Here is a 19733-nt window from a genome sequence, read left to right on the forward strand (position 1 = left end):
CGGACGAGGTTTTAGAGTTTTTCTCTCTACCACGCGATGGACCCGGCACCCGCACGGTGAATCCATGCATTGCTAAGATATTCGTCTCACAACCCTTTAATTTACAGAGTTTAAACCTAAGGACCAGTGTATGGCTCCGCCGCCGAAAAACGTTTCGTCGTACGAAATTGTCCAAAGTCTCCAACACATAAACTATAGACACCTCGACAATGTAACTATTGACGCAGTGATTGTGAAGAACATACCACCGAACAACGAAGTTTCTCTAAAGTGGGGTAGTAAGTACCTAGACTTTGATTTTATTACCAAACAAAACAAATTTTATTACTTACTAACCATAAAAAAGTTATTAGTTAGTTAACTGAGTTAACCTTTTAAGATAGGCTGTCGTATATTCTTGTAATTTTCAAAGAGGAACAAATGTTTGCGTAACTTTAACTATTTACCAGTGGCGGATTTACAAATTTGCTGCCAGTAGGCTTTTAAATTTTAGGCCATAATCAATATAATTAATTGTTTTTTGTTAACAAAATTAGAACTTTTAATGTTTTACTACTTCATAGTAGGTACAAAGATGTACGTAGAACAGGATTGAAATGAATAATATTATATCAGAATTTTTAAGTCTCGCATTCTTTTTTTCTGTAAGACTGTTTAAGCCAAATTTGCCGCCCTTCTAAAACCTGCCGCCCTAGGCTTCAGCCTACTTAGCCTACTGGTAAATCCACCACTGCCGTTTACACAGCGCACGCAACGGAACTTTTTCGCCCGTTTTTGCTACATTTACGAGTAGGTAGTTGTGTTTTCACACATAAACGTTTTCTATGTTTTTTTTATCAAATATTTTTCGTTTTTCTATCTGTTTGTCCGGAACAGCTGGACGGATTTTAATGGGACATTCACTAAAAGATAGAGGTGGTTTTTGAGCAACATTTTTAAGCAATTTTTTAAACCTGAATCCTGAATTAAATTTATAACACATTTGCTCGTAAATCTCTTAATTCAACAATTTCAATATTGTTATGTATCTCATTACGCACATGTGCCGTAATGTAAAATAAAATGCACATGTGATGTAGTACAAAACCTTTATCATCCATCTAAAAACGAACGGTACTTTTTAAACATTAGCAAAAAGATTTTATGTCAGAAAAGTGCTCAACATTTTATGAATAAAATTAACTTTGTGAGACAAAATATAATAAAAAACATTTTATTCTTTCATTTTAATAAATTACACTATATTTACTTTATTGGTAATAGTGACTGTTTTTGGTGCAATTGCATTTTAAAAAAAAACTCTGGCGGCTGGCTGGCGGTTCGCTATCTGTGTACATAGAGTAAGATGATGATGACTGTGTAAAAACGACAAGCGTGTCAAAATGTCATCTTATGAAAACAGGCAAAGAACAACAACAATGATGCAAATTTTCAGAAAGTGTGCTTCCTCGCAAATGTTTTATAAAACGTCGTATGACATACGTGCGCTTTGATAATTACAGCCTCTGCTTCCTTAAAGCTCCCGCCTTCGGATCGAGCTTGGCAAAATCACCTCTGCTGTAATTTTCAACTTGCCACACTTATATCATAATGTACTATTATCTTTTTGTTTATCGTATTTACATAAATACTTATGATCATTTGAATTACATGAATTTTTATTTCAGATGGTAATGTAATCGCTAAATCAAAACAATATACGGAGTGTTGGCATACATTTGATCGACTAAATTACACTTTTCGAAACGAGTATAACAACAGCATCTTAAATATTGAGCTGTCTCCAAGTTCTACAATGTTTGAACCGCCACCGTTCAAACTAATACCAATAGCACTATTTAATTCGGTCTATGAAAGCTCTGGTAAACGTTTGCATTACTAATTAATTATGTTTTTTCATCATACGAACGCGTCTGTTTTTTTCAAGTTTTATTTTATATATTATTACTAGCTGATGCCCGCGAGTAAGGCAGAATTAAGGCGGATTTATATTTGTCTGACGTCACGACATCACGACATGTCAAGACATATAAGTGTAAACTCTCTCTTTCTTTTCTGATGTGTCACGATACGACACATCAAATAAATATAGCTCCGCCTTTAGTCTGTTATAAGGCATGGTCGGAGGCCGTGGTTTCCCTGAGCTGTTTATTTATTTATTTATTTATTTTTAAGAAAAATCAACAGCGTTACCAAGAATACAATATTTCTTGTATGTTACAGCCAATTACAGATTTTCCACAGTTAGAAAAATTATAAAAAAGCACAATCTGAAAATACATTCAAGAAAAAGAAATAATAAAAAAAAAGAGAAAAAAAAAATCACATTAAAACGTATGTAGTGAACGTTGGTATGAGAAATTTTGTGTGTATGGTTGAGTGTGGTGTGTGTGTATGTGTTGGTGTGAAGACAGTGTTTGCTAAGTGTTTAGTTTCCGCTAGATGTCGCTTAAATGTATTTTTTGAGTAACGGAATAGGTCAATTTGTGTGTAGGTATTGCTTATTGTAAATTTTTTTTTTTAATATTTTACAAGTTAGCCCTTGATTACAATCTCACCTGATGGTAAGTGATGATGCAATTTAAGATAGAATCTATCTGTAGACTGTTACTCTGGTTATTACCGAGTTCTTAGTGAAGATTTTATTATTGTGTGGCACTTGGAACAACGTCTTTCGGCGGAGTCGAGTAGGAGTTGTTATTAATTTAAGTTTTGATAACAATTGAGGACTATCAATATGCCCATTTACGATTCACATATAACAGTGACATATCAGCAATTTGTCTTCTTTGTCCTAAGGTTTGTAATTTATAATGGCCACAGTTGTCATCGTAATTAAGATCTATAGTAGGACTGGCGGTCGGGACTAGAGCTCAGTAAGAAGGGCGAATCTCCGCCGAAGGGATAGGCTAAACCACAGCCACGGCAGTCACGAGTGAGGGCGGAGGTTTTTATTTTGGGTACAATTCCCGTGGTTTCAGCCGTTTTGTTCACCAAGCCGGGGCAGTGACACGGTCGGAGGTCCTGGTTTTTTTATTTTTTTATTCTTTACAAGTTAGCCCTTGACTACTGTTGGTGAATTAGTGGATGAGTGGCAGCGTAGATTAATAAAAAGCAGCTTAGATTGTTACAGTAGTTGTACTAGTTTCTTTACATCTTTGGTTAATTAAAAATAGACATGTTGGTGAAAAATTTTGACAATGGAAAAACGACGCGTACACCGAAGAGACAAGACCGAAACGCGCGGGCACAGATTAATACTTCACAGACCCATAATACATGTAATGTCAGTTAGACGGAGAATTTTGATTGACACCAACGCAGAGCGCGAGCGCGAACATCCTCCGGCCCTTGAAATGAAGTTTTCAAGCTGAATCGTCACTTGGCAGCAGGCTTAGGCGATTGAGAGCACGTCTTATGGTCCCCTGGGCGGTAGCGACGTCGGCCACACGTGGTATGCCATCTGATCCAGGGTATAGCCTCGCCACTCTCCCCAGCTGCCAGCAGAGCGGTGGAGCATTAGGCTCCTTTATTAATACAAGATCATCCACCTTCAGATTAGTGCATTTGGTGCGCCACTTCACTCGCTGCTGTAGCTCGGCCACATATTCACTGGACCATCTTCTCCAAAAGTGTTGCCTGGCTCTCTCTAGACGTTGATATCGGTCCAAGCGGCTCTCCTTGACTTCGGCAAATGATGGGCCTGGTAGTGAACTAAGAGGTCTGCCAATTAGAAAGTGTCCCGGGGTTAGGCATTGGAGATCATTAGGAGAAGAGCTGAGAGGACAGAGGGGTCGGCTATTTAGGATGGCTTCAACCTGAGCAAATAGCGAGGATAGTTCCTCGAAGGTCAAATTCGCATTACCCATGACTCTATTTAAATGAAATTTAGCACTTTTTATTCCGGCTTCCCATAAACCGCCAAAATGAGGAGCGTATGCAGGAGAGAACTTAAATTCTATGTTTAACTTGGATGTAAAATCAACAACAGAGTTTTCATACTCCTTAGATGTCAAAAAACTTGTTATTTCACGCGCAGCACCTACATAATTACGGCCCTGATCACTCAGAAGAATATGTGGGATTCCCCTGCGCGAAATCATGCGCCTTAGACTTAAAATATAGGCTTTAGTAGAGAGTTCGCTAACGGCTTCTAGATGCACACACTTATATGTGAAGCATACAAAAATGCACAAATAACATTTACTAATCTTAGCACCCCTACCTTTACGATCAGTAATCAAAAAGGGTCCAGCAAAGTCGGTACCTACTACACTGAAGGGAAAGCTATTTGTGAGACGGTCTTTGGGCAAATTGCCCATGATATTGGTCATAGTCTCTCCTCTGAATCGCCGGCATTTAATACAGCTTCTAGTGGTATTTCTCGCTAGGTTCCTCCCACCTATTGGCCAAAAACGATTTCTAATAGAGCCCAGTAGGTGGGAGGGACCAGCATGCATCAAACGAACATGCTCATATTGAAACAAGATTTTTGTGAGGTGGCTACTAGCCTGTAGTAAGATCGGATGTTTTTTATCATAGTCAAAGTCAGACAAGACCAGACGGCCTCCTACTCTCAATATGCCATCAACATCAATAAATGGATTAAGAGAAGACAAAATAGATTTTGGTTTAAGTGGTTCTTTGTTGGATAGTAAGATCAACTCGCTCTGAAAGGATTCCTTTTGTGATATCTTTATCAACAGACGCAAAGAATTCTCACATTCGGAGGCCTGCAGAGGACCTGTTAATTTATCATTGGGATTTCTTGAATTGTGGATAAAACGTAGCAACCATGCATAGGCGCGTTGTAGGTATGTGAATCTAGAAATATTGGTAATGTTAAAAAATGAATCATTAGACTTTTCAACCATATGAACCTTAAGCTCGGGTAACTCTACCATACTTTTGTTATGATCTTGTGAAGGCCAAGATTCCTCTGACCCTAACAAGAAATCAGGCCCGTGCCACCATAGTGGGCAAGGGCTTATGTTGGAGGGATCCACACCACGTGACACTAGATCTGCAGGATTTTGAGTTGTAGGGACGTAACGCCACAAACTAGAGTCTGACACTTCCTGAATTGCTGTTACTCTATTGGCCACAAACGTTTTTGCTGATTTAGATGTCTGTAGCCATCCCAGGACAACTTTGGAGTCTGTCCAATACACATGGCGATCAATTCGGCATCGCAAAGCCTTAGTAACTGAGTTAGAGAGATCTGAGCTTAAAAGAGCCCCACAAAGCTCTAAGCGGGGGATAGTCTGCCGTTTTATAGGGCATACTCTTGATTTAGCACAAAGTAGACGAACCTGAACCTCACCTTTAGCATTGCAAGACTTAAGATAAATACAACAACCATATGCAAGCTCAGATGCATCACAGAAGCTATGCATTTCGATTCGAATGGGATTCTCGATTAAAACTTGTCTAGAAATTGATAGATTGGTAATATTTTGAAAACCTTTTACAAACGTACGCCACTCGGACTCAATGTGAAGTGGAACCTTATCATCCCATCCAAGCTTTGTTTCTGACCAAAGCCTTTGGATGATGATCTTGGGTTTTATGGTGCAAAGAGAAAGAAGACCAAGAGGGTCAAAAACCTTGAAGGTGCAAGACAGAATGGTTCTCTTTGTAATTACGCCTGGATCCGAAAACTTAATAGGGAAATTAAGTCGGTCAGACGACGACGTCCAACTTATTCCTAATGTGCTAGCAGCATTACTAATGGAAAGGTCACCTTGCGCGTTAGACAAGGATGAATTTAGCAACGCAGTAGAATTGGAGCGATATTTCCTTAGGTGAAAGCCTCCAGCTGCAAGAGCCCCGCTAACAGATTGTTGTACATGAATCAAATCCTCCTCGGTCTGAGCTCCTGTCAACAGATCATCCACATAGAAATCACTTTTAATTATGTCGGCAATCCTAGCCTCAGCACACTCCTGGCCACACTGCCATAGACAACGTGTGCTGAGAAAGCTGGAGCTAGCAAAGCCATACGTAACTGTATTCAATTGTAATGTTTGCAAAGGCTGTGTTGGGTGTTCCCTCCACAGAATTAGCTGCAGGTCGCGATCTGATTCATGTACAATGATGCTCCTGTACATCTTCTCTATGTCTGCTGCTAGTACATATTTATATTGGCGAAAACGAACTAATATATTGAATAATGAATCTTGAACATTAGGTCCAACCATTTGGAGGTCATTGACCGAGAATCCAGAAGTTGTACGGGCAGAAGCATCGTATACAACCCTGATCTTGGTTGATTCGGAATCTAGTTTCAAAACTGGTAGATGAGGAATATAGTAAGCTGTATCAGGTGGGATTTCATTATACACAGATAAATGTCCTAGGTCTGCATATTCCCTCATGAACTCAACATACAACTTTTTTAGTAAAGGTTGCTTAATGAATCGCTTTTCAAGTCTAAAGAATCTTTGCTCGGCTAGTGTGTAGGAGTTCCCTAGACAATCTCTATTGCAACGAAGTGGGATTCTCACCCTGAATTGACCATTGTCATGGCGGCTGGTAGTCTCAAGGAAGTGCTGTTCACACAGTCTTTCTTCCTCAGTATAGCTTGGCTTAGATGGGACCTTTTCAAGTTCCCAGAACTTAGAAATTTGATTAGATAGGTCATCATCACTGCAAGCCAGATTGCAGTGGATGGTTTTGGATGTCTTAGACACAGATGGAACAATACCTATAGGGCCTCCTATTAGCCACCCTAGTAGAGAGCTGCGTAAAGTAGGGCGATGCTCACCAAGGGAATGATGCTCGGTACCTATGATACTCCAAAATAGTTCTGCACCCAGGATCATGTCTGGTTCAGAAGGTATATTGAACGTTGGATCCGCCAACTGGAAATTAGAAATATTGAAATGGTTTATATCAAATGTAACTTTAGGTATATTGCCAGTGAGTTTAGGCAGGACAAGACAGGTAGTAGTCGTAGAAAAGTCACTGCATTTTGACTGAATGCGCACTGAGCAACGTTGTGTATTAACATTTAGCTTTTGGCCGCCTATACCCATAATCTTGGTTGTAGTGCTCTGAGAAGCCAACCTGAGCTTTGTTTTCACTGATGCTGACAAAAATGAGCATTGACTCCCACTGTCAAGAAGAGCTCGCACTACCATTCTTTCATTAGTGGAGGGGTTGATTACATTTACCATGGCAGTGCACAGCAATACCTCAGTTGAAGACAAGGACGACATAGAGACTGTTTCAACAGGAGCGCTCGACTCATCCACCGACTCAGGGACATGTATAAGGGTGTTGTGGCGCTGCCTACAGATCTTGCAGCCACCTGGCAGCCGACAGTGCTCAACATTGCAGTTGTTGCGAAGACAGTTTCTGCACAAGTTTAAAGAGGATACTAGAGATAGCCTGTCCCGTATAGATTTAGCTTTGAATGCTAGACACTCATACACTCGGTGGTTGCCCTTGCATACCGAGCATGCAATGGCTTTTGTACTAGAAGACGTTGTGGCAAATGATTTAGATGTTTGGAACTTGTGTTTTGGAGAGCACGGCATATCCGCACTGGAGCTGCGTCTGATATTCTTATTTTTATTGATAGTCTCAAATACATCAGCCCGATTTCTCAAAAACTCAAAGAAATCATGCAATGTAGGCAAGTCCCTTATATTACTCCTACACTCCTCCCATTTAAGAGCTGTGGTAGCATCCAGTTTCTGAGAAACTATGAAGATTATGATCATGTCCCAGCTCTCGGTGGGCAACCCTAGTGTGTGGAGGGCACGTAGATTTTTTGAGATATGGTCTATAATAAATCTTAAGGATTTTTCAGATTCCCTAACCGTATCAATGTTAAATAAAGCCTTTAAGTGATTATTTATTAGTTGACGTTTATTATCATATCGTTCGCAGAGAAGCTGCCATGCCTTGACATAATTTTTATCCACGACTTCCAAGTTACTTATTACACGGGCGGCCTCTCCCTCTAAATAGGAATTTAAATAATAAAACTTATGGACATCTTTAATTTTGTTATTATCATGAACTAGGGATGTAAAAATATCTTTGAACTCCAACCACTTATAATATGAACCGTCAAATTTAGTAATTTGTATGGTAGGCAACTTAAATCCCAACAATGATCTGTCCCTATCATCCTCATTAGAGCAGCAAGAGTGCGAGGATTTTCTTGGTGAGGAGTTGTCAGCAATTAATTGTTGGGCAGTAGCAATACAGTAACAGAAATCTTGTTCAAGAATATCTCTAATATTTAATTCGACTTCTTGGCTGTCCACATTTAAAATCTCAATCTGAGTTTGCAATTCATCAAACTCAGTGAATAATCCCTCAAATCTACTTAATTTAATTGATAGCTTACTGATTTCTACTTGTGGGATAGATTTTGAATTACTCAAAATCTCCAAAGTATTTTTAAATTTAGTGAGACGACCTTTAAATGAGCTACGCTTTGACGTTAGTTCTCTAAGGGCAGTATCAAAACTCTCTTTTTCCATTTTAAATGATAAATAAAGTCAACGTTACGGTAGGTACGCTCCTCGTTTCTGGCGATAAACTCGGCGGTCAAGGTTATGAAGCTGATAGTTGACAGCTGAAGTCGCTGCAGGCTCTCGCCGTCGAGCGCGCAGTTAGACGCGAGGCGTGGAGAAGCCGCTGAAATAGATTGTTTGTGCTGGGCTGTATTACAAGTTCAATGACCTTTGGACTAGGTTAAGTTTACGACAAAGTTAAGGTTACTTAAAAACGCTCGCGAAAAGCACGTGGTTGAATACTAGTCACTTGAGACCTTCGGAACAATTGTTGCAACAGTTAGAGCCGGGAACACAGGCGAGAAAAGGATTGATGAGGAACGGGCTCACTTTATCGCTGGGATCGCCGTCGAGTACCGCCGTCGCTCCTTTTTTCTTTGTCTTGATCTTGATCCGGCCGAAGCGCAGTTTATCCAAAGATTGCAAGTCGTGTATCACGGTCGCCAGTTTTGTTGGTGAATTAGTGGATGAGTGGCAGCGTAGATTAATAAAAAGCAGCTTAGATTGTTACAGTAGTTGTACTAGTTTCTTTACATCTTTGGTTAATTAAAAATAGACATGTTGGTGAAAAATTTTGACAATGGAAAAACGACGCGTACACCGAAGAGACAAGACCGAAACGCGCGGGCACAGATTAATACTTCACAGACCCATAATACATGTAATGTCAGTTAGACGGAGAATTTTGATTGACACCAACGCAGAGCGCGAGCGCGAACAACTACAATCTCACCTGATGGTAAGTGATGATGCAGTCTAAGATGGAAGCGGGCTAACTTGTTAGGAGGAGGATGAAAATCCACACCCCTTTTCGGTTTCTACACGACATCGTACCGGAACGCTAAATCGCTTGGCGGTACGTCTTTTTTGGTAGGGTGGTAACTAGCCACGGCCGAAGCCTCCTACCAGGCAGACCTGGACCAATTAAGAAAATCTCAATCGGCCCAGCCGGGGATCGAACCCAGGACCTCCGTTTTGTAAATCCACCGCGCATACCACTGCGCCACGGAGGCCGTCAAAAAAGGTTTTAGTGGGATTGGCAACCACAAATCACTGTGGACGGGGCGGGCGCGTGGGGTCTGGTGTGAGGAGGCGGATGATTGCAAATAGCCAACCGAAGGCCGGGGCAAGCTGAGCCCTGGTCGGAGAGTAATTAATCGTGGCCGGACGCTATTCGAAGTTTTTACGTTAATACAAAAAAGGGAAAGACAGATAGACATACATAAATTAAAAAAAAACAGCTTCAATACTTATTGAGTACTGAACTGAAGTATACGATTATAATGTCCTCCAATTTAAATCTTCAAAATACTTTCAATATACAGAATTCGACCTGTTACAGTTTTATTATAAGTATAGATTGTTGACGGCAATCTGTATATTTCAGATCTATACTAATATTATAAAGCTGAAAAGATTGTTTGTTTGTGTGTTTGAACGCGCTAATCTCAGGAACTACTGGTCCGATTTGGAAAATTCTTCGAGTGTTAGATAGCTCAACTATCGAGGAAGGCTATAGGCTATATATTACCACGTATTCGAGAACGAGAACGTAAACCAAGCGAGTGAAACCGCGCGGCGTCAGCTAGTATTCTTTCTATACAATTGATACAATACCGGGGTAGTTCTGAAAATGTACGTTTCATTTAAGGAAATTAATTGTATAATTTTATATTTCAAAAATAATTGTAAACATTTTTCTTGCTCTCTTTAAAGTTGGTTCATTCATTTTATTGTAATTAAAATTTAATAATACTGAGTAAGAAAAGATGTTGGCAAAATAATTGAAAATTCAAACGCGATTTATAGCATCAAAGAGTTGATATTGGTTAACCCTAAAATGAGTTAAAGCTTAGGCTAGGCCTCTAATTTTTACATTATTTTTTAGAACCATCATACAAAAAACACCCGTGTCTAGATAAATGCATCATATTGATTGATATTGCTTATGAAATGCATAAAATGAACTCTACAAAATCTGCAGTATACAGTAAAGAAAGGTTATTAGACAATAACAATGACCTGTTTGAAACTGATGATATCGAACCAATTGAAATGTGCCCTAAAGACGAAACCTTGAATTTCACACAAGAAATAGACGATAGTAAACATAATGAAATCAATAATTATCATAAAAGCTATACGACAACAACAACGACCACAGCAGCAACAACAACAACAACAGTAAGAATATCATCGACAACAATATCCTCAACAACATTAATATCGAAAACAACATCAATATTAAAAACGTCAACAGAATCAAAAGTATTAGAATCAATGAAAACCTCAACAGAAGTTACATCAGCGATGCAAACATACACAGAAGTAACACCCCCTGGTATGGAAACATAAATTACTTAAATAATACCTACTAAAATACTATATAAATAGACACAATGGGGATGATGATTAGGTTTGAATATATTAATTTTTATGATACATTCGGGTAAATAGGGGCAATGTTAATCTATTATATACTATTATTATAAAGCTGAAGAGTTTGTTTGTTTGTTTGTTTGTTTGTTTGTTTGTTTGTTTGTTTGTTTGATTGAACGCGCTAATCTCAGGAACTACTGGTCCGATTTGAAAAATTCTCTCAGTGTTAGATAGCCCATTTATCGAGGAAGGCTATAGGCTATATTTTATCCCCGTATTCCTACGGGAACGGAAACCTCGCGGGTGAAACCGCGCGGCTTCAGCTAGTTTATACATAAAAAGCAAATATTGTCTGGATATTTGCAAAATAAATGAGATTATAAAATTTCAAAATCTATTGAAAATCTTTTATCGTAATTAGATGAAAATTCATACAGTTTTAGCTTCCTTACATTAAATGTGACATTTTTTAATATATGAACTATAAGTAGATACATTTTTCCTTTTCCAAAATTGCTTTACTATTAGCATACTCTTAATTTATATACAATTTAAAAAACTGTCATCATCCCTATTATCCGCCCACTTTAATATGATGCGAGTATAGTAAAGTGGGCGGATAATTGTGCCTCTGAGTATATATTAATCTATACTATAATATAATAAAGAGCCGTGATGGCCTAGTTGATATGACCCCTGACTTCAATTCGGAGGTCGTAAGTTCGAATCACGCTCCTCCAATTTTTGAGTTATGTATATGAAATTAAATATCACGTGTCTCAAACGATGAAACATAAACATCATAAAGAAACCTGCCTGCATACCTGATTTTTTTCTAAATTTTCTACGTGTGTGAAGTCTGCCAATCCGCATTGGCCTAGCGTGGTGGATTATTAGCTTAACCCCTCTGATTCTAAGAGGAGACTCGTGCTCAACAGTGACCCGAATATGGGTTGTTAATGAGGATTATAATAAAGAGGTAAGGTTTGTGGTATTGTAAGTGCAAATCTCTGGGTCTACTGAAACGTCTTAAACAAAGTTCTAGGTATTTTCTGCTTTTCTATATGCGCTCTAAGTCCAATACATACAGGGGATAGACCATTGCTGGGCCCAAATAAATGAACCGTTACAATGTCAAAATTAGTGTAATTAATTAAATAATAATATCAGTTTTAGATTGGTTTAATTTCAGTTTAATTGACAGTTGCATAATTAAGATATGGGCAAGAACCTAAATTATAAAAAGCACCTTTTCAACAAAATAAGGAACATTTCAAAAAATTTTTTGGGGATTTTGATTTATTATTATAAAATAAAGAATTTGTCGTCATTTTTTCCTGTAACGTGCTGGCCATAAAATGGTCGGTATTTTGAGTATTTAAAAGCATTTTGCTACCTAAAATTGTGTAAATGTACTTTTCTACATACAGGCTTTCATAGTAAGTTTTTAGTAACAAACATTAAAAATGTGGTATTCTTGTCACAATTTCACGTTGGCATGATTTGTATAGTTATTAGGATAAGTTAGCTTAAGTTCCATATTGTATTATTTCTCAATAAAAATAAAAATTAACTTTATTTTCAGGAGACGGTGGTCAGCTAAATACTATCTTGCCTATAGTTGCAGCAATCTTTGCCTTACTTATACTCATAGTAGCCATTGTCTGGTATAGACGTTATAAAAAGGCGAAAGCTGTAAACGCTAACGCATACTGTTACGTGAGTTAATATTCATTATTAGACATCGGATTATATGCACTATCAAAGCGCTAAAATATGCATGCAAATCTGTACTGACTCTATTTTTTACTCTTTACAACCCTTGACTACAATCTGATAGTAAGTGATGATGACGAAATCTAAGATGAAATCGGGCTAACTTGTTTGGAGGAGGATTGTTTTGACGGCCTCCGTGGCGCAGTGGTATGCGCGGTGGATTTACAAAACGGAGGTCCTGAGTTCGATCCCCGGCTGGGCGGATTGAGATTTTCTTAATTAGTCCAGTTCTGGCTGGTGGGAGGCTTCGGCCGTGGCTAGTTACCACCATACCGGGAAAGACGTACCGCCAAGCGATTTAGCGTTCCAGTACGATGCCGTGTAAAAACCGAAAGGGATGTGGAATTTCATCTTACTCCTAACAAGTTAGCCCGCTTCCATCTTAGACTGCATCATCACTTACCATCAAGGACTAACTTGTAAATTTAAAACAAAGGATGAAAATCCACACCCCTTTTGGTTTCCAAGCGACATCGTACCGGAACGCTAAATCGCTTGGCGGTACGTCTTTGCCGGTAGGGTGGTAACTACTCTCACTAGCCAGACCTGGACCAATTAAGAAAACCTCAATCGGCCCAGCAGGGGATTGAATTCTGGACCTATGTCTTGTAAGCCCACCGCGTACACCACTGCGCCACGGAAGGCCGTCAAAAATATTAGAAGAATAAAATATTCAATATTTCATAGCCAGACCCAGGAATAGATTCCAGGACCTCGTAAACTATAGTCCCAGTTGCAGTAAGTTTGCTTAACTTAATAATAACTCGATGTTTTTTTCCAGATTTCACCTCTAAATTACGCTCAGTTAGACTTGCAGAGTTCTGACATATATTCAGTACCGAAGAAGGACTATGTATCAGTATATACGCGCATCGTTGGTGTCTTAAAATCGAAGTGATTTACATCTAAAAAAATTTATATGTAGTAAAAACAAGGCTCGACTTGACTCGCTCGACCCGGCACAAAATTATCTCCTTGTTCTTTAATCTACTCAATTTTGGTTTTTTTTTTCAAAGTTCTTTGGTTCTGCAAAATATGTCAATATCTTCAACTTGCTTCTAATATATTACAATTATAATATTCGTCAACTTTACATCTACTTATTTACACACTCCTCTCACACATTCCATCTCTTCTTTTCGGCCTTCATGTCCTCTTGTGTCCATCCACTTGCAATTTCAACATTCGTCTAGTAATATGAGTTTCATCCCTCTGCATCACAGCTAACCACAGCTAACCTTTTACTCTTAATTTGGGGAATGCCCACTGGCCCATACAACGTCGGCCCAGGGAACCTAGGTATACCCCCCTATAAAAGTATATGGAAATGATAAAATGATGAATAAATAAGGATTTGGTTAAATAATTGGCTTAATAAAAGTATGCTTTTTGAAGATGAAAAAATTGTTTTTTATCACTCTTCTAGGGCAAAGCGGCGAAGTAACATTTGAAGCTGTATTACTATTTTTTGTATTATTTTTTTTCTGTTACCAACGAGCATAAAAACAAGAAAAACGAACAAGCAAACCAATTTTAGACGGCCGCGTGGCGCAGTGGGTAGTGACCCTGCTTTCTGCATCCACGGTCGTGGGTTCGATTCCCACATCTGGAAAATATTTGTGTGATGAACATGGGTGTTTTTCAGTGTCTGTGTGTATTTATACATTATATAAGTATTTATATGTAGTATATAATTGTATATTAATATTATAATATCAACTATCTTAGCACCCATAACACAAGCTACTCTGTATGCTTACTTTGGGGCTAGTGTATTGTTTAAGTATATTTATTATTTATTTATTTAAAATATAATAATTATAAATTTTAAGTCTTCAAACAATATCGTAAAACTCAAGTTGTATGGCTCTTCTTAGCTCAGCTTGTCTTAGCTTGTCCTTGTGGACAAATTAAAAATGAATTAAAATGTCGTAAAACTATATAGCAAACTTTTTTGATAAAGTAATGATTTCATTATGAAAGCAGAATTATAAAGTTTTATTTAGATATAAGTAAATTGTCAAGTGGTTAGGGTACGCCTGGGCCAAGGATGGGCATTCCGTTTCTGTCACTGGCACCGCTTTATCTTCTCCTAGTCTTAATCCTGTTCCGATTTTACTTTTTTTTTTACAAAGTTTTGTAAAAATACGAATTAAACTGCTACTGTAATCAAAAAGTGTTTTTATTCTACGCCAAGTAAACTAATAGTTTAAAGAATTACTAACACCGTTGAATTTCTTCTTCTAAATTGTGTCTAACATTTTGTTAAAAGAAAGTCTTAATATTATTTTTACGGGGACTGAATCCTGTTGATTTAGGAAAAGGGAAAGCTAATAGATGGTTTTCATATAAGGAACCACAGGACCTAATAACGGACAAAATATACTTTTATTAGAACAAGGTAGGAGACTGTTTAGATTTAGGTACTGTTCTTAACTATACGCAAAGAGGGCTAACTGTCCTGTTAGGTTAAGATTAACAATGTCATTAACATATATAATGAAAAGTGATGGTCCTAAAATTGAGCCCTGAGGAATACCACAAGTAAAAATTTGCTTTTATTTTTAGAGATTGGAATAAGAAGCAAAAACGGTTAGTGCAGCCCCAAGAACCCCGATGTTAGCCAGTTTCTGTAAAAGTTTTGGGTGCGTCACAGTATCGAATGCTTTTTTAGGTCAATAAACACTCCTAAGCACACATGATTTCTGTCTTAGTTAGTTAGTTTAGTTTTTATTTTTGTAACTACGTCAGTTTTTATTTATTTAATCTGTTGTATGTAACTAAAATTCAAAAACTCTAGAAACTTACGGACTATAATGTGTTAAATTTTAACCATCCTTTTGGCATCTTCGTAATCAGAACTGAATACAGAACGTCTCGAATTTTATTTTATAAGCGATCACCTTCGGTGATATCCAATCCGTTTAAATGATAAATGACTAAACAAGTTGTACTATAAAGTATAAATTATTATAACGAGGAAAACCAAGATCACGGCGTGACGTCATTGTACGTCACTCACGTAGATATCCGTATAATTAATTCACAGAACCTGCAATTGCGAAATCTAATTTAGATGATCAAATAGGCCTGGAAAAATACAAACTATGCATAATAGATTTATACTAATATTATGAAAGTGAAGTCTGTCTGTCTGTTACCTTTTCGCGGTCAAACTACTGAATGAAATTTGGTATGAAACAAAGTAAACCTACAACGAATTCAATACGATTTCGATACGAATTTTTCGCAATTGTATTAAAAAGTACAGACACGTCTTCACAAAAGGTATCTTCTGCTACAATTTAAAAGGTATTTATTGCCTTTAGTGATTTTAATAGCAATTTTTCATTTGTAACTAATAGATATGAATCTAATCGGAGGTATGTTGAAATTATAAAGAAACCGACAAAATCTCGCAGTTTGACCCAGTCAACTTGAACAGTGTAGTTCCCATTCCATTTGGAATACGGGGATAAGTTATAACCTATTTTACTCTCTGATAACGTAGCTTTTTATTAGAGAAAAAATTTTTCAAATCGGTCCAATAATTTTTGAGTTTACCTATTCGTTATGCAGGTACAAAAATACAAATATTTCTTCTTTATGATATTGTCAATTAACTATGTTATGTTACAGATAATAAGGTCGAGTATCGGGTCACATAAAAAAGGATTTTTATATGAAGAACACTTCGCATAACATTTGCCTGGTTGGGAAGTCGCGTGATTATGATTATTTTTAACCGACTTCGAAAAAGCAGGAAAGGCTAGTTATTTTTTTCTATTTCGTTTATATTTTTTTTTGTATGTTTTTTTTGTATTTTATTTACATTTTTTATGTTTGTTACCTCTTAACTTCATCATTTTTAACCAATTTTGAAAATTGTTTTTTTTTGTTTGAAAGAGTATACTTCTAGATTGGTCCCATTTAATTTTCATGAAAATCGGTTTAGTGATTTTGTGTTAAAATCACAATAACTGAAATACGTGTTTGAAGTCGACTCCATTTTCATGTTAAATAGATTATTAATTTTATTTTTTTATTGAAGCAAGTAAGCCCTTGACGGCGATCGCACCTAAAATTAAGTGACGATGCAGTAAGAGTTACAAATTCAGTCTATATATATTTCTGACAGTTTCTACGTGACATCGTACCTGAACGATAAATCGCTGGTCGGCTAATGCATACCACTAGATCAGGCCTCAGCCAATTTGTATAATATAAAATCTTTAACTGGTCGGAGTTGGGAATCGAACTCAGGATCTTCCTGTTGAGAACCACAGGTTTCAAATGTATCATTCATTATCATTATCAACCCATATTCGGCTCACTCCTCTCAGAATGAGAGGGCTAAGAACAAATAATCCACCACGCTGGTAATGCGCAATGCGGATTGGCAGACTTCACACACCCAGAGAATTAAGAAAATTCTCAGGTATGCAGGTTTCCTCACGATGTTTTTCTTTCACCGTTTGAGACACATATTTAATTTCTTCAAATGCACATAACACTGAAAAGTTGGATAAGCATGCCCCGGATCAGATTCGAACCTACATCCTCCGGAATCGAAGGCAGAGGTCATATGCACTGGGCTATCACGGCTCTTTCAAATGTATAGAGTATAGTAAAAATGTAGGTACCTACCTGTCTTTTAATAGCTTATACAAACATGTACAAAGGCGCTACTACGAGTAAGAGAACACAGCGGGCGATGAAACGAGCTATGTTAGGAGTATCTCTGCGTGATCGAGTAGAAATGAGGAGATCCGCAGAAGAACCAAAGTCACCGACATAGCTCAACAAGTTGCGAAGCTGAAGTGGCAATGGGCGGGCACATAGTTCGAAGAGCCGATGGACGTTGGGGTCCCAAAGTGCTGGAATGGCGACCCCGCACTAGTAAGCGCAGTGTTGGTCGACCCCCCACCGGGTGGACTGACGACATCAAGCGAGTCGCAGGAATTCGCTGGATGCAGGTGGCTCAGTATCGTGATGTTTGGAAGTCCCTACAAAAGGCCTATGTGCTGCAATGGACGATATGATGATGATGATGATGATGAAGAGAACATTATTAATTTATTAAAACCGCAAAGAGTATACGATTCCGTCAAATGTTAGTTTAGCTAATTCGATATTTTATTGAGAGACGTGTGTCATTAAGTAAGATCGCAGTTGAGGTAAAAAAAGGTATCACATTGTTTAGCACCTATGTCAACCTAGAAGGCCTACTTTGAGGAAGTCTACGTATGACGGCCATTGCGGTCATGGCATGTTATTATGTGGTAATAACGCTTTAGCCTGAAGTTGTTACTCTATGAGTGAGGTTAGTGCCACATGAAACCACGGGCATGTCTCACAATTAGTTTAAAGTTTTTATTCAACACAATCTTTTAGAAAAGAAAGTAAAACATCAGACCAGCACGAAGAAATGCTAAACGGTTCCGTGCTGATCACGGAGTGCATATTATGTATTATGTGGTACAGGGTAGGTTTTCTTTATTCCGTTTTTTTAGTCAGATATAGCCCTGCTGACTAGTCAGCAGAAGTACGGAGGGATTTTTTCCTCCCCGACAAGAAAAAAAAGAAAGAGAGTAGTTAACTCGTATCAAATTTAATATATACAATACTAATTTCGTATTAGTAAATAATAGGGGCCCTAATAACTTGGAAGGGTGTAAAATATACCAATTTTAATAAATAATAGTAGATTATCTTAAAAACTCAAGTTAAAAATTGTGTATTTTATCTATTTTCCCAAACGCCAAAAACACTGTCCGCCATTTTGTGACGTCATATTAGTAAACATAACATACACGTCAAAATAAAGGATGTCCGAATTATAGATCAAAACAATCAAAATGCTTCACAGTTTTCCTGGAATCCCCGTTAAATATTTAGTGGAAATTACTAAACTTTCGGTGTCAAACAACATTAAATATCATGGTTTTAATAAAAAATCTAGGAGGCGAAAACTAGTTAACTTTGCTTGACGTAATGACACAAGTACATTTAATATAGAGCAGCATCATGGCTGACAGCTTTTACAGATATTTAATCAAAAGTTTAATTTAAAATTAGAATTTGGGAGTATCTAAATCTCAAAAGAAATTAATATATTTCTTACGATCTAATAAACCTTTAATTAACAATACAAGATCGCTATTATAAAGATTGTCAACTAGCCTATTGTCCAAGTATTAAACGTATTTTTTTTAAAGAATGAGGTATCGTATCCAGGGTTATAGGGTGGAATTTCAAATTGGTTCTTACAAACACACTTCTTACATTATCTTCTGGTACCCAACACTACGTCTTAAGATCATTTCATAGTTAAATTATACCACAAAGTTACAAAACTTTCCAGTGGTGTCGATGGAAAATTTATAATGTGGTTTGTATATTGGTTATGGTTATGTATTTATTTTTGTAGCGAGCATAGTATGACGCACTTGTATTCTAACATTAGATTATATTTTTTATGCCCCCAAACAAACCAGCGTTCGCTTTTTATTGAATACTAGCGGACACCTGCGACTTCGTCCGCGTGGAAATCAATGTAAGTTTTCAAGCCCTATTTCACCACTTTAGGGGTTGAATTTAAAACATTTTTGAGTCACATTATATTTCGCATTTTTTAATGATTTGAAATTTTGAAATTTTTAAAACTGTAACTTTAAAAATAAAGGACTTTCCATACAAACTTTCAACCCCTATTTCACCCCCTTGTTATTTTATTTTCGCAAAAGTAGCCTTTCCTTCTCCGTATTATGGTCTTAAACCGTGCCAAGTTTCATTTGAATTCATTCAGTAGTTTCAGCGTGATGCCCGAATAACAAAAAACACAGACAGACAGACAGAGAGACAGACAAAAAATCGAAAAAATATTTTTAGTTTCAGTATCGATTATATAATGCCAAAACATTTTCAAAATATCTTCAATATACAGACTGTACAAAATTCTATATGCCACGGTAACGTTTGTTGTTACAAATGGTATAAGTAAAATCTCAAACTGCGAATAAATGTATATAATTCGACCAGTTTTAT

At 37.4% G+C, this 19733-nt stretch overlaps 2 protein-coding genes across 11 annotated transcripts in view; one reads left to right on the forward strand and one right to left on the reverse strand.

Moving 5' to 3' along the window:
* The window catches only part of LOC112058626 (uncharacterized), a 48248-nt gene extending 34339 nt beyond the window's left edge, over positions 1 to 13909 (forward strand). For 4 of the 6 annotated variants that reach the window (XM_052882947.1, XM_052882946.1, XM_052882944.1 and 1 more), the window contains 6 exons: positions 108 to 278; positions 1668 to 1862; positions 2224 to 2334; positions 10420 to 10872; positions 12496 to 12629; positions 13468 to 13909. In XM_052882947.1, coding sequence (XP_052738907.1) covers positions 108 to 278; positions 1668 to 1862; positions 2224 to 2334; positions 10420 to 10872; positions 12496 to 12629; positions 13468 to 13584 — 1181 coding nt within the window. In that variant the 3' untranslated portion in view covers positions 13585 to 13909. The remainder of the gene's footprint in view (positions 1 to 107; positions 279 to 1667; positions 1863 to 2223; positions 2335 to 10419; positions 10873 to 12495; positions 12630 to 13467) is intronic. The other 2 variants (XM_052882945.1, XM_024099542.2) reach the window with 2 other exon arrangements.
* LOC128198314 (uncharacterized) lies at positions 3045 to 10389 on the reverse strand. Of its 5 annotated transcripts, XM_052882943.1 has the most exons (3): positions 7197 to 10389; positions 6767 to 6863; positions 3045 to 3723 (listed from the first exon to the last, which is right to left on the reverse strand). In XM_052882943.1, the coding sequence occupies exons 1-3, from the start codon at positions 8496 to 8498 to the stop codon at positions 3650 to 3652; spliced, it is 1473 nt and encodes a 490-aa protein (XP_052738903.1). In that variant the 5' UTR covers positions 8499 to 10389; the 3' UTR covers positions 3045 to 3649. The 5 variants fall into 5 exon arrangements, with proteins under 5 accessions (XP_052738903.1, XP_052738902.1, XP_052738901.1 ...); XM_052882942.1 differs by having other exon boundaries at positions 3049 to 3723; positions 6767 to 10381; XM_052882941.1 differs by having other exon boundaries at positions 3064 to 6863; positions 8527 to 9248.
* Positions 13910 to 19733: the final 5824 nt, after the last annotated feature.

Source organism: Bicyclus anynana, chromosome 8, assembly GCF_947172395.1.
Source record: "Bicyclus anynana chromosome 8, ilBicAnyn1.1, whole genome shotgun sequence".
Classification (NCBI taxonomy): domain Eukaryota; kingdom Metazoa; phylum Arthropoda; class Insecta; order Lepidoptera; family Nymphalidae; genus Bicyclus; species Bicyclus anynana.

Bases quoted from the DNA above. Each gene is read 5' to 3' on its own strand.
- LOC128198314 (XM_052882939.1), bottom strand. From the start codon at position 8,498: ATGGAAAAAGAGAGTTTTGATACTGCCCTTAGAGAACTAACGTCAAAG. The intron at 6,864-7,196 runs GTATTGCTGTGC...TCTAATTTCCAG, and splicing joins CGTCCTTGTCTTCAACTGAG to TTGGCGGATCCAACGTTCAA.